This window comes from Panulirus ornatus, chromosome 64, assembly GCF_036320965.1.
Source record: "Panulirus ornatus isolate Po-2019 chromosome 64, ASM3632096v1, whole genome shotgun sequence".
Taxonomy (NCBI): domain Eukaryota; kingdom Metazoa; phylum Arthropoda; class Malacostraca; order Decapoda; family Palinuridae; genus Panulirus; species Panulirus ornatus.
In genome coordinates, this window is record NC_092287.1 from 2150182 (window position 1) to 2165839 (window position 15658).

At 36.3% G+C, this 15658-nt stretch overlaps 2 protein-coding genes across 6 annotated transcripts in view; both read left to right on the forward strand.

The window, feature by feature from the left end:
* LOC139746122 (GDP-D-glucose phosphorylase 1) overlaps positions 1 to 9542 on the forward strand; it is a 29189-nt gene extending 19647 nt beyond the window's left edge. For 2 of the 3 annotated variants that reach the window (XM_071656979.1, XM_071656980.1), the window contains exons 6-9: positions 185 to 285; positions 3969 to 4117; positions 6000 to 6065; positions 8456 to 8737. In XM_071656979.1, coding sequence (XP_071513080.1) covers positions 185 to 285; positions 3969 to 4117; positions 6000 to 6065; positions 8456 to 8592 — 453 coding nt within the window. In that variant the 3' untranslated portion in view covers positions 8593 to 8737. Of the gene's footprint in view, positions 1 to 184; positions 286 to 3968; positions 4118 to 5999; positions 6066 to 8455 lie in introns of all 3 variants that reach the window. The other variant, XM_071656978.1, reaches the window with a different exon arrangement.
* Positions 9543 to 12970: 3428 nt separating this feature from the next.
* btz (CASC3 exon junction complex subunit) overlaps positions 12971 to 15658 on the forward strand; it is a 54113-nt gene continuing 51425 nt past the window's right edge. The window contains exons 1-2 of one of the 3 annotated variants that reach the window (XM_071657162.1): positions 12971 to 13211; positions 13425 to 13590. In XM_071657162.1, the coding sequence (XP_071513263.1) occupies positions 13486 to 13590 (105 nt within the window). In that variant the 5' untranslated portion in view covers positions 12971 to 13211; positions 13425 to 13485. The remainder of the gene's footprint in view (positions 13212 to 13424; positions 13591 to 15658) is intronic. The other 2 variants (XM_071657163.1, XM_071657165.1) reach the window with 2 other exon arrangements.

Genomic DNA, 15658 nt, shown 5'->3' on the forward strand with positions numbered 1-15658 from the left:
TTCAGAAAAAGTTTAGATTTTTCTTTTATTCTTTTTAAGTCATATTTTTACACTACAGTGATGTATATTTATATTGAGCTTTTATGATTCAATAATTTTGTTTACTTGACTGATAGCTTAAGAATCTAGGATATAAAGAGTTTATTCATAAATTTTGAAGATTGCACTGTACTTGTTATTCCAGGAATGCCAGAAATTAGCTGGACCTTGTTATACGTTCAAGGACTATCATGCTCCAGGCTTTGTATTCCAACTTGAAAATGGGGATGTTGATGAGCTGATAAGGTGGTATATTATTTCTTTGTTCATATGACTATCAGTTTTGCAAGTTTCTGTACCATAATCTCTCTTGATTCATGGTTTACTTTGCACTGAATGTTTGGTTCTCTAGTGTGGGTGTATGGTCCAAATCTGGAATACTTGGGACCTACGTCATGATGAAAATGATGCAATATAAAGCCTAATGCATTCCATAAGTACGAAAATTTAATATACATTGCACTATAGCCAAAAGTCATAGAAAGTCAAATGCTTCATTGTTATCTTTTTGGAAGAATTATGGAATATTCAACAAAACATTATTTATGATGCATTAAGCATATTTTGCAGTTGAGGAAAGCTTACTTTTTCTTTTTAGTTGACTATACTTTCTTCTATTTAGTTTCCTGTACAGTTGCAATGCTTTTTGTAATTTGTATATGTGTGGAGCACACAGATACAACCTCCAACACATATTGAGTAAAACTGCAAGCTGTACGAGAGTGTAGTGTCCTTATTTAGGCTGCTGGTTAATATATGAATGTTGCAGTAAATGCAAGTATTTGTGGCAACTGTAGGATTATTCTGTAGCTCCTAATGCACTTACTCATTTGGATATATCTTAACTTTGCATCACAATGGTTAATGAGTGTACAAGAATTTGGAGAGATGTTCCAGTATTTGTTAATAGTTCCTTTGATGAGAGAAATACCTATGTCAATACATGGATATATGATGAAGTGCAATGATGGTTTGATGTATAAAAACATGGAGAGAGGTAGCAGTTGGTTGGCAGCCATTGACCAGGGAGGTATATTACTAGTACTACCTGCATGGGTATCCAGAGGCATTGATGGCTGAGTAGTGAGCCAGCACTTCATTGGTTATCAAACTGCACTCCTTTGACTTAGGTGGCTGTCTTTTCTTTCTGCCTTCCCCACACATAGACATTCTGATTTTCTATTCTCAAACTTGCAGTCTCTCCCTGTCACACATAACACTTGACAACACTTAACTCTTACAACTCATTCTTCCATACTCTAGATTTTTCTGTGATGAATGCTATGAGCTAGCCCTGCCTTTTGGCAAAATGACAGGAGCAATAGATAGATGTAGGAGGCAGGAACATTAGATATGAGCATTAGATAGAAATCTGTTGAATAATAAACAGGAACATTAGCTGTGAGCATTAGATAGTAGAAGGAGGTTGGAACATTAGTTAGTTACATTAAGTGATAGAAGTTGGGAACATTAGGTAGGGGCCTCTGAAAATACTTGCCCTCTGCCAGTAGCCTGTTAAAGATGAGACACTTAAGGCTAAGAAACTGCACAGTAGTTCACCATTTATGGAGACTTTTGCTGTGGCCACTCCCTTGAGGGTGTTCCCAAAGGGATCAGGCATCAGAGATACAGATAGATAGAGAGGTGTAAGTTTGTGATTGATCTGGTTATACAGCCCCAGGATCTCTCTTATGGGCTCCTACAGTTTCAAGACTGTTGATCTGGTTATACAACCCCTGGATCCTTCTTATGGGCTCCTACAGTTTCAAGGCTGTACTGCAGGCAGGAGTAGGTGAATGACTGGCTACTCTGGAGTGAGAAGTTCCTGAGCAATACTGTATTCCTTTTTATCAATTATGAAACAGACAGCCTTGCCAAAGGTGACTTTTCACATATAATATGATCAAATGCAGTTGGAGTTTAGGAGACTAATGAATAGAAATGGGTAAGAGATGCATGTGTAGTTTAATATGAAAGTACATAAACGTGCAAGTGTGGATTGATATGTGGAAATGTGTGGAGAGTTACGAGTATGGCTTAATATGTGGAAATATGATTAAGTACTGATAGGATGGATATGTGGAAATGGACAGACTTAGTAGTGCTCTTAGTTTTTCATTATACACCCTTGAAGGTTAAAGATAAATTGCTGAATGTAAATGAGAAGAATGATGAAAATAGTAAATAACAAGTAGCAAGAGAGTCTTCTTCCATCCTTCATAACTGATTGCTGTTTCCTGTGTTAGCAAGGTTGCGTTAGAACAGGCAAAGAAAGGCTGCATCCATTCATATCCAATCTTGAGCTGTCATGTTTAATGCACTAAAACCACAGCCTCCCATCCACAATCAAGCACTGCAGACTTTTCCATGATTTACCCTGGACACTCCATATGCCCTGGTTCAGTCCACTCACTATACATCAACCCCTGTGTACAATGTTGTTCCACTCCACTCTAATCAGTGCACACCTGTCTACCTCCTGCTTGTTCAGGCCCCAATCACTTGAAATCTTTTTCCCCTCGATCCTTCTATCTCCAGCTTTGTTTCCTTGTTCTCTTGGTTCCCTCCACTTCTGACACATATATCCTCTTTGTCAACCTTTCCTCTCTCATTCTTTGTATATATCCAAGCCATTTCAGCCAACCTTCTTCAGCTCTCTCAACCACTTTTTATTACCACCTTTTTCTCTCTTACCCTTTCATTACTTACTTGATCAAACCACACATTGTCCTTAAACATTTCATTTTCAATATGCCCACCCTCTTGTGCAATCTTATCTATAGCTCATTCTTCACATCCATAAAATAATGTTGAGACTACTATACCTTCAGATATACCCAGTTTTGCCCTTCTAGATACTGATCTCTCTTTCCACACGTTCTTCAGTTCACCCAGAACCTTTCTTGCCCTCACCCACCCTATGACTCACTTCTGCTTCCATGGTTCCATTTGCTGCCATGTCCACTACCAGGTATCTAAAACACTTCACTTCCTCCAATTTTTCTCCTTTCAGATTCTCACACCAACTAATCTGTCCCTCAACTCTGCTAAACCTAATAACCGTGCTTTTATCCACATTTACTCTCAACTTCCTCCTTCCTCATACTCTCTCAAACTTGCTCACCAACTTCTGCAGTTTCACACTTGAATCAGCCACCAGTGCTGTATCATCAGCAAACACCTGACTCACTTTACAGGCCCTCTCATTCCCTACAGACTTGCTTTTGTATTTACCTCCCTCACCACCCCACCCATAAACAAATAAAATGACCATGACATCACACACCCCTGCCACAGACCAGTCTTCAACTGAAACCATTCACTATCCTCTCTTTGTACTCTTATACATTCCTTACACCCTTGATAAAAACTTATAACTGCTTCTAGCAGCTTTCTTCCCCCACACTATATTCTGAAGACCTTCCTCAAGGCATCTCAGTCAACCTTATCTTATCTTCCAGATCTATAAATGGCACATACAAATCCATCTGTTTCTCTAAGTATTTTTCACACACATTCTTCAGTACAAACATATATCACATCATTCCATTTCATTCTGTCTTGTGCACACCTTTCATCCTCCAGCATGTTTAGGCTCCAATTGCTCAAAATCTTTTTCACTCCATCCTTCCGTCTCCAATTTGATCTCCACATTCTTCTTGTTCCCTCCACTTCTTACAAATGCACACACACACACACACACACACACACACACACACACACACACACACACACACACACACACACACACACACTATATATATATATATATCTGTTCTTGATGCTACTTTGCTCACACAGGAAATGGTGAGCATGTACGAAAAAAAATTATTTTTTTTAATTTTCACACAACTTTTATGTTATCTAATATTTCAAATCAAGCATTGTTTCGGTGCTTTATCATTTTGTCTTGTTCTTTTTTTTTTTAGATCACTGGTGATTGTAGTCAAATTGTTTCTTGAGGAGGAGATGGCACACAATATGTATATCACAAGAGGAACCTATCTTGATAGTAACTCCCCAGATGGCAGATACAGCACAATAAGAGTGATTCTCTGGGCAAGGAAGCCCTCTTATGGTTCGTTCATCATATATCTGTTTGTTAAAGATTTTTGTTTTTTATTGGCTGCTCAGGTCTTTATGTGAGCTGTCCTGTAAGCTACATTTAGATGGAAAAATTTCCTGTCATGCATATGGTATATGAATACAAGATTATATAATCTTATGTATTAAACCATCCCCTGTTGCCACTTATGAATGCACACCAACCTATAAGAATCATTATACATGGTACTACCATGATGACATTACTTACTAGAAGTTTGCTTAAAGTGACATGTTCCAATTAACCTATATCCACTCATGACTTCCTACTCAAACGTCTTGGGTGTTATTATTAACTTTTGTGTAGATATTAAGAGTATGATTTAGTGAGATCTCTGGTTGGCTTTCTTGAACAAAGAAAGGATTCATAAGTTTACTGTAGGGGTATATCTTGGAATTTTTGACATGATGGTGGTGATGGTGCGGGGGGATTGTGGGAGTCTAAAGCATTATGCATTTTTCAAACACCCTTAGAGGCTATTTTCTGCTGTCTGGTTCCATGAATAACATCAAGTCAGCTACTTACCATGTTAAAAATCTTACGAGGGAAAACCATGATTTTGAAATTTAACGTGGCACAAGAAAAGGACAATGAAGCTTCCTCTTTTCAGACCATTGTGACAATCCAGTGGAGTTCACTTTTGATAGAGATCCGTTGTCTTACATTTTTTAGATTTGGTAATATATGTGTTGTAGCTGGATGTTTTAAAATTATCACCAGAGCTTTATATTCATAAGGTTTAAACAATTCATAACTTCACACCATTTTGTTTCCATTGATTACAGGTGTACATACAATGTGCCAAACTATTCTAGAAAATGTTTAGGGTTGGTGTTTAAAATAATGAGCACTGAGAAACAAATTTATATATCATATCTTTGAATCTGTCTTTTCCAATGATGTTTGGGATATTGAACCTCTCTTCTCTTTTGAGCAAGAAGAATAATTGATTTTCCATAAAACTCTTGTTAAAAACCATTATAGATCTTTGAAAAATTTGCATATTGTGAACTTAAAATAGCCTGATTTTGGGCATATTACCTTGTCTTTTGATTGAACATGAAAGGTTTGAGTTTTTCCACAAGATTGGCAATTTTTTTGTGCACTTCTGCCCATTGCACAAAAGGCATGGGATTGGGCCACATTAATTGAATTACAATACAAGTCACATTGCAGGAGAAGTTTTTACAAGAATTAGCACTGAATTAATATTTCAGATATTTACACTGTAAATTAAATATTTACAGACCCCTCATGACAGAAATAGCAGTCTGTCTTTAAAAAACAGTTAGTGCTATTTAGATGCAAAAATTTCTTTTAATCTGAACAGTTGTTTCATTTATACAAAGGATTGATTCATCCTTGTATAGAGCACTGGTCTCACATCTGGGGTGGTTTAGCTCTGCATCCTTACTTGACAGAGTTGAGTTGAAAGTGGTCCGTCTTATAAACTCTCTCAGGCTAACTTCAAAACTTGACCCTTTTACTTTTCCTTTTCTCTATTTTCTTTCACACAAGATGGTTTAGAATAGGGCATGTTTGGCCCATGCCAAATTGATTGTAAGATGTTCAGGCTTACCTTGATTTTCCAGTCTTGCTAATAAATAGGGATCCTGCAAACTTATACAGTGGACTTTCAGCTGACAGCAGAAATAAGGATATGTACATTACAGCTACAGAAAATTACCCTATTCCTTGTACACCATTCCCATTTCTCTCGTCAGACTTACTTAAACTTCATTCTGATATAAAGTGTCACTTCCATAACTAATATTTGCCATCATTTACCGACAAATTTTGAAGTTCTGTATTCTGCCGGTTAGTAATATTACATTTTCCTTTCTCTTGTATCCAGGTATAAAGAATGTATTAGATTTTGCTGCAGCTGCCTGTGAACTAGCTGGACATGTCCCCATTTACTGTAAGTATCAGTATACCTTTGGGTGTATTTTAGACAAAGAAAGTTCATTCTTACATATAAACACTTTCTACTTTTCCCTTGCCCATCCCTTCCTTTCTCCTTCCATCCCATATGTTTTTCTCTTTATTAGATTAATTATTCCCCAACATAAGAGTGGTTCATAGAAAATCAGCCCCAGATATTTATTACTGTATGTGGTTACTTTTATTGAATATAGAGGGTGCGTGTTGAATTACTTGTTGCTGAACTGTGAATATTTTTTGTGTGCATAAGCTTATTTAAGGAACCCATGTTCATGAGATGTATTCACATGACTTAGCAAGAAGAAAATGGCATTTTTACTAAGGGTAAGAACTTAAACTGATGCAAGAGCTGAGAGGTCATGATGGTAACAAACAAGGAGAAAATCTGAGCAGGAATCGTTAAAGGAATACTGAGTGGTTCTTGGATGATATCTGACCAAAACCACATTAGAATGGCCTTTAAGAGTTTGTAACTAACAATAGTAGTCCAGATTTGAAAAAGATATTATCAAAGTAAATACTAAGGCATGGGGCAAAGGTGTTAGTAAAGTTGCTTCTGATTCACAAGGGTTGAATTACACTATATTAAGGGAAGGCATGATATGCTATAGCTGCACTTATTGTCTGAACAGTAGTTCTTACCACTGACAGTAGAATAACTTCTTGATAGAATATTCCATTGTTAAGAAATTATTTAAGATAACTTATATTTTTTTAAGGAACATATGGTTACCAAGAAAGTAATGGCTTTGTATCCAGATACTATCGTAATGTCAGATCCCCTTAGTTCCTTTTTGAACTAAGTCAGAATCCACAGACTTTTGGGTATCATTTCACACACTTTTAAAGTCAAATGGACATGAATAATGTATCAAAGGCAGAGTTTACCACTTTAGGAGTTGTTGAATTTCAAATAGGTATGCACCTTTTGTGAGAAATAATTTTACAGAAATGAGGTGCCCAAGCAACCCTTCTGGCTAGCAAAGAGTAGAGATGTCCATTTTCCAGAGACAGACTTGTTACCTACATTATACATGTATTGTTATTATTTGTACTCATAGTGTGACTGTTATGAATGTGAAGTAAAGTTTTATGTCTGATTCTGTCTGGAGTCAAATGATATCAGTTTCTTGTACAGTAAGAGATTATAGTGCATTAGTTTTCAATAGTAATGGATTTTTAAGCAGTTCAGACATACCAGATCTTATCTCCAGTATTATGTGGCTTTAATCCTCTAATAGTTTTTCATAAGGACAGTGTATAGTTAGTGCTTAATTTCAAGTAAAGCCTATTTCCAAACCTTGGGCAGGGGCACCTACTTCCCTTGAGTGCTACCCTCTTACTATTATGTGTTATTGTCTTTTGCAAGTATCGTACCCAAAATGTTAGATCATCACACTGTTATAACAATTTTCTTTATTTTCTACTTCATCACAGTTTCTTATGTTAGCAATGTGGCACCAGGAACATACAAAGAAAGACCACATTGCAGTTGTCCATTCTCTAGCTTTCATGTGTAATGCACTGAAACCACACCTCCCTATCCATAACCAGGCCCCACAGACCCTTACATGATTTACCCTAGATGCTTCACACGCTCTGGTTCACTCCCCTAACAGCACATAACTTCCAGTATACCGTAGACACTTCACATGCCATGGTTCATTCTTTTGACAGCACATTGCTTTCAGTATACTACATCATTCCATTTCACTCTATCTCTTGCATGTCTTTTCAGCAAGCAACCCCATAAGCTGTTCTCCATTTCCATTAATAATACTGAATACCCCACGCCTCCAATTATGCCCACAACTACCTTATCACTCACCCACACATTCAAATCACCCACCAATAACACTGTCTCTTCCATCAAAACTGCTGACACTCTCACTCATCTGCTTCCAAAACACTTGCTTCTCATGATCTTTTTTCTCACTGCCAAGTGCATAATCAATACTAGGAGGAAATTTTTTTGCAAAGTTGATAACATTACCCACAACCTTCAGTATCATATTGCAAGTTTCTCAGCTAGAATAATAAAAATATATATGAATGTTTGTTTTCCAGTTAGCAAGATGAAATCTGATTAAGGAACAATGCCTTCTATCTTCCCTTCAGGAATTTGATGAATTTAATCTCCACCTTTGGATTTGTTATCAACAGAAAGATATATGGTGTGGAAAATTGTTGATTTTGTTGAGAACCTTTGTTGTCTGGATCAAGCCTACAACAAAATAAGTTTTCAGTGTGCATTTTTTTAAACTTTTTAACTTATTGAGCAGAGGTGAATGGACATAATACGTTAGTGCTTCTCTTTTCACACACTGCTAAATGAAAGTCTCTCTTATGACAAAACTTGCTTTTCAGCCTATGATTGTTGGCACAGCCTGTCAGAGGAGGAAATAATCCCTATCACAAGGACAGTGTGTGAAGAATCTTTTTCTGCAATGGTTCCAAAGGTTGTTAGTTTGTTTTCGAAGTACAGTAACAGCACCTTAACATGACGTGACCTCATGCTTTTAATACTAAAAGTTTTCAGCTATTTTTTATTGTCGTTATTGTATAGTGTTTATTTTAGCATTGAATGTTGTTGTTAAACTTATATTCTTTTACATCACCTGTAGTTATCAGTATTCATGAGCTAATGTTTGCTGACAAAAGTAAATGTATGAGAATCCTCAGAAATGTTCTTTATTTGTTATATGAATAAGTAGAAACAATTAAGGCATATGGCTTTCACAAAAATATAATGTTAATAATAAAGACAAGCAGGATTAAGTTTTTTGGGGAAAATGTTGGGATAAACAAATACTGTATATTTTTTAGACCAAAAGTGATGGTTATAATAACTTGGGGCCAAGGACAATGTAGATGATATACCTGCTGTGTGAAATGTACAGGTACCATTTGAGTTGGTTGTAAAATAGATATTTATCTAGATCTGTAATGATGAACACCTAATGGAATGGAAAGAATATCCAGCATATCTTTATAGTGATAGAATTGTCATTTTATTGAAAGTGTGAGACTGAAGCACAGATTGTATTGTTTTTACTTTGTATGTAATAGTAATTTGATTTATTTATCATTATTCACATAACTGATAGTTGAAGTATATTGGTAGGTTGATTAATATGCAATAAAACTTGAATTTTTTTATTTGGTTTGAGATTTTGAAACATGAAAATCTCAAATTTTTTTAGGTGCAGGTCAAAAAGGACAGGCAAGAATAAGACAGATTGTTATATTTAAGACATTACTGCAGTATTAGTTATAAGGAAATATCCACGTTATATCATCTGTTTATCTATTTCTGTATGCATGTTTGATTTCTTATTACCAACATGCCATCAGCAGACCCCTTACAGTATAATTAAATTAGTACAAAGCCTACAGTGCTTGCATATCAACGTTTATATCTTTATTACAAACATAAATAAGAAGTAATTTGTTACTCTTGCTCTTGAATTAAAGTGACACATATTGTGGACTGAGTGTAGATGAGGAGTCTAGGACCAGTGAGAAACACAAATCCAGGTAATAAGAAGAGACAAATCAGTACAGTGAAAAGTGTACACAGTACACAAAATGAGGTAAAGAACATTGGGTCTCTCTAAATCACGTGTGAGTTACAGAATTTTGAACCCAGATTAGGACTTCCGAATCACTGATACCTTGCCTCTTGCCTCACAGGTTTGTGTTAAACACACTAGGCTATCTTCAGCTCCCTCTTAGGTAACCAGAACAACAAAACTAGGAGTTCATCTCAAAAAACTACTGCATTATGACTTAAAACCTTAAAACCTTCATTCATAAAAAGGAAAAAATATTTCCAAATTACCAGTTATGACCAAGAACACCCACACAACTATTCAATAATGTAAAGCTCACCTTTAACACTTTTGCACATGGGAAACTTTTCTCGCAATATCACTCATAAATGTTGAAATCCTTATGTGCCATAAGTTATGAATTGAAACTTTTCTATGGCACCATTTTTAAGATTGGGAGCTTTCCTGTAGCACCACATATTAAACATAGAGTTACCCCATGACAATGCATATGAAAGTGGGAGCTTCAATATGATACAGCTTATAAGCTATGATAACTTTTTTCACCCTTCACTGTACATGAACACTTTTTATGTCATAATTGCCACAGAGATTAAATCTTCCACCTTGGAAGAAATGATGCTCCCTGATGCTAGTAGTTGTGAACAAATATTATAAACAAACAAATTTTCCCCTCCATGAAATATTTAGATATAACAGAAAAATATTTCATGATTTTCTATCATAATCCTTGAGCAGTGAGCACTGTCCAAAATTTCCTTCAGGCAGCCTGAAAAAATCCCACTATGAAATGGCAGATTAGTATTCAAAAATCAACAAAATATACACAAATGTATGTCTTGGTCTGGTCCAGTGATAAGCAAGTGCCTGGAGCGGATGTGAATGACATGTCTGACAGCTCTTGATATGACATAAAAATGACATTTCCTAGTTTCTGTTGAACTTTTTTTCCAATTATATTCAAATATCATACATGGCAAGTCTTTTGGGAGGAAACTGAAAGGTATGTTTCTTTCTTCACTCTGAAGACCAGTTTCATATGCACTTTTATTCTAAAACAAAGGCACAGCGTTAATGGTGAGGAACTTGGATGTGTTGAAATATTACACCTACTCTATGAATGAGTGCGAGTATACCATGTTGCTGGCACATATGTGCAGGATACTGGAGATTTATTTCTATGGAAACATTCAAGCTATTTACCTATCATCTGTTACCAAAATCCTTCATTACCCCAGGATTGCATAAAAAGAAAATTAAACAGTTGTGTACTTTCTTCTACAAGCTCAAGTGAACTGGAGGCACCAGCTTATCGTGGTAAAATAATTCCTTAAGCCACTTAATTCAGCACATTTCTTATCTTATTCTTCACTTTCATCACCAATTGATCCATAAATGTAAGTGTTCTTCTTAATAAATTACTTCATCCAACAATCTAAGTATTTTCTATTAGGTATTCATGTACACACAACCTACAGGTGGATGGCCAAGCAACTTTCATGATGGTTGAGGAGGTATGAGGATCACAGGATTTTTACCTTCGTGATGATGGAAGGAACCCTTTAGCTTACTGATGGTATGAAAAGTTATTTTGATATCTGAAAAGAGAGGTGGGAAAACTTTGCACATTAATTGATGTTTTCTGCTGTTTCTAAAGAGAACATCAATTAATATCTGTGGTAAGGCAGAGAATGCAAAGGGAGTGAATCATGGAGTGATAGAATGGGTGGAGGTAATACTTTGAGGTTGTTTGGGCATGTTGCAAAAAAATGCAAGACTGGGAGTTTACAAGGAGACTGTACTGTGGTACAATTAAAGGGGTTGGTGTGAGAGGAAGGCCAACTGTAACATGGGCAAATAAGGTGGAGGAATACTAGGGAGAGAAATGGTGGAAGGATGCGTGGTATGGTGTATGCGAGGGAGGGATGCAAGGACACGGATAAGTGGAGACTTTTGCTGTAGCCACCCCTTGATGGGAGTTATAGATAGAAAGATAGCAATCAAGTACTATAAACAAATGGGATCTTCCTCTTCATGAGGATAAAATTAAACACTTAATAAGCTTTGGGAGCGTTTTATTTTGTTTACAGTCAGTTCATGAATCCCACACATTTCTTTATTAGAATTTTGCTAGGTGTAAGATTGCTCACAAGTCTGACTGACTCGTTGTGATCTGTGTCACTAAGTCAGTCAGATTGTTGCTACTATTGTGCCAAGAGAATTCTGGGATTCATGTGTCCATCATAAAGAGTACGTATTTCCAGTGACCAGTCTTTTTTCAGCTCACAACACGTTAAGCTGATCAACATTTCCAGTTAAATGAGTACCCCATGCCCATAATCATATCTTTAACTGCCCTATACCCACTCTTGCATGCAAGTCTCCCACCACTAATACTTATACATTTGCATCAAATTTGCCAACTGCAGTTTCTCATTTCCCCGAAAACATTACCTCTCTTCACTTCTCTCACTACCAGGTTCTTGAACCCCGACAAACACCCACTTCTCTTAACCCACTTTCCTTCTCACGCACAGTAATCTAGAACTCACTTCCTTACACTCCACATTGTCACAACTCAATTAACAGAATTGCCATTCCCTCTTTTATTCTAGCCCTCCCATAAATCTCAGATCTCACCCCTCACATTTACATACCACATTCCCCCAACTCTCTTTGAGCTTAATTTTACTTAGCCAGAACTCTCAGGTTCGTCTTCCAACACAACTCCTACATCCCTCCCACCCGCACTCACATAACGCAGCCATAAGGAAGATTACTCCTCCTTTGGTTCCTCCTGTTAATACTTTTAGAAACTGATGTACAAGGAGGGGAACCCAGGCGTCCGGCCTTACGGTATTGCATGTATTAGTTGCCTTCTAGGTCAGCCAAGTAATGGAAGGGCAATAGTCTTTGTCTCCTGTCTAAAGGGATATTCATTTATTTACTTATAATTACCCAAGGCTTATTTGTAAGAATGTCCTGGCGTTAGGATCTCATATATATATATATATATATATATATATATATATATATATATATATATATACTTTGTCACGTGTCTGAGTGATGAGATGCAAAACTTACTAACTATATATGTGAAATGAATCAGACCATTACTCTTCTTCATTTATCTCGCCTCTAATATCTATTAACAGCCGTAATTGTACAATCCATGGGGTTAATGGAGAAATTTGATTATAAGAAGATACCACAAACTAAATAAAATGGCAATCTCTACCGTACATTATAGACCCATATTGTGTAATCCCAAGCGGAAATGCTCCCAATGTAGTGTATAAAAAGAAATAGTTTGAGGGCGAGTCATAGAAGTCGACACCGACTGCAGTCAGTCAAGATCTCGGGACACATTACTACATCAGGTTTTAACGTCACGGCTTAAAATGGTTTTAGTCTAAGATCTCTATCATGTTAGAAACTTGATTAGCATAAGTATGATAGAGTAAGCGTCCACATTTTTCCTAAACAGAAGCAAAGCGTGAGAGAACATGTGTCAAAAACAGTTAAATCGTCACTAAAATTGAGGAAAGGTATGAATAGTTTTCAGTAACGTATTGTTCATAATGGTAACTAACGAGCAAATCATGATAGTAATTTGGGTCACATAAGGGAGATTGCCAGAGCTGATTTCTTTCCGTTGTTTTACCAGTAAATGAGTAAAGAAAAACTTTATAATAAATATTAGGTTACATATATTTTCACAAAGACCTAAGAAATAGTAATAGCGTATTAATTTCATATAGACGAGGATGAAGTGTCTAAAATTAGTATAGTAACCAACGTACCAGTCGAAACAATATAAACATGGCGGACAGAAGGAGACGGAGAAAGCTGGCTACAGACGATGACTCTGATGTGGTATCTGATGAATCTGAAGACGAACAAACTGGCCTACGCAAATCTCTTGCAGTGAGTAGAAATCTTAGCTGGGTAAGATTTGACTAAAATGTCCAGGAGAAATGGAATGGCAAGAGGTACTCATGAAGGCGGGGCCGGATAAACATCAAATATAAGTCTAATTTAGGAAAATGCTTCAAAGAACCTCACCTCATAATGTCTTTCCATTCCCAGTAGATTAGTTCTTATACATTTATTAAGCCTTTTGGTCACGACATTGTCACACTTGCATGTAACATGTAGACATAATGTGGAAGACTGATTTTTGAGTCATGCGTGTATTCCCCGTTCAGTACAGCTTTATTTAAGAAAGAATTGACCAACAATATTTCATTTTAGAATGGCGATTACATTGTATCAAGGAGTACTATGATTCAACTTGAAGTACAATGTAAAGTTGTCAGAATTGACTGATAGCCATTCAATGTGGCAACAAATGTTGACCTGATGTTTAACAGAATTGAAAGTATTCCTTTATTTTAATTGATTTTAGGCACATGATTGATATGTTTGCAAAGTTGCTAATGGTGAAAGTGCATGAGTTATGGGTGCATTGCCACCTGTTGTAAACTGACAGTTATGAAACTATTTGGTAATATTCCTGATTTAGAAGTAGTGTAGAAATTACGAATTAATTTGGAGAAAACTCAAGTCAGTAACCTCCTTAGAGTTAGTAGAAGTGGTTTAAGTTTGGGGATCGTGTTATAAAGCATTTTGTGTTCCTTGTCCCATAAAAGCTGATAACATGTGGGAAGGACCTTGATAATCAAGTAAATTATAGGATAAGAATAGGTGAAACATTCTGAGAAACTGACATAAGGAAATGCCTTTTAATTTCCTCCAGCAATTTTAGGTTACATTATTGTTGATGTTATTTGAAAAAACATGTGAATCCCATAGTATATCTGTGTTCAGGTGCTGATGTTAATTTGTTGACTGCATTTTATTGTTGCTGAATGTATTTGCATCCTCCTCCTGCATGCAACAGCCCTGGAAGGAAGATGATGACATTGCTTATGTTGAAATTAATGGTGAATCTTGGCTCTTAGGTGAAGTTAATTTTTTCTTATATATAGGGTGTGTTGATTTTTAAGTTCATGTTTACTTTGATTATTATGACCCTCACCACTATCACAAATGATTGAATTTTAAGATAGAAAGTATTGCTTTAAATTATCGTTCCTGCTCTGTTCTGGATTATGGTACATTTGATTAGCAGGAGCCTGTTGATATGTTTCTTCCAAATCCATGTATTATTTCTGTAGTGCCTCTGAAATGAACCTTATAATTTTTTGATTTGCTACCTCACCTCAGTTAAATATTGATTTGTACTGTAATTTTATCATTCATTAAGAAGTATTACAAAAAGTGGGCAAGTCTCTGAAGATGAAAGAGTGGAAGACCCTTTGTGAGAAAAATATAGTAGTGTGTCGGTTTGATGGGAGGAAAAGCTTAGGAGAGAAGGACTAGGTAGCTTCATCTGTTGGAAAGTTAAGTTATAGATTGATTGAGTAAGAGGAAAGGAGGAAAAAGTGAATTACAGATGTTATTGGAGGTGCTGTGATTAAGGTCCATTAAGGTTTAGAAATGAAAGAAGTCATATTAAAACAGTTCCATTTATGAGGGTGTACTTAGAGTCATGGTTAAGAGGTTTGGAAAGATTCTCAGAGAATTGAAAGCCCATTATGCTCTGCCACTGTGTCTGTTATTAGATCAAAAATGATCAAACCATAAATAGGGGCTAAAGATGTAGTGGAAGGGATGTAGGACTCCATTCCAGCCAAGATAACCTCTGTAATGTAGTCAATGCAGCTAGATACAGCCTATCAGGAAAGCAATATGATTCTCAGGGAATGAATAAAGTAGCTATGCAAGGATCACTCAGCTCTCCCATAGTGATAGGCATAATATTTTGATGATAGGGTAGGTGGATATGCACTGTTGAAAGTTATAGAGATAAGATTGTGGTCAGAGGATACAAAGGGGACAAATATAAAGTATGAGTACTGGGAGAGTTCAAAGGTAAAAGAGAAGTTGGACATTTTGGAAGAATGGTTGTGACAGTCAGGAACTTGTGTTG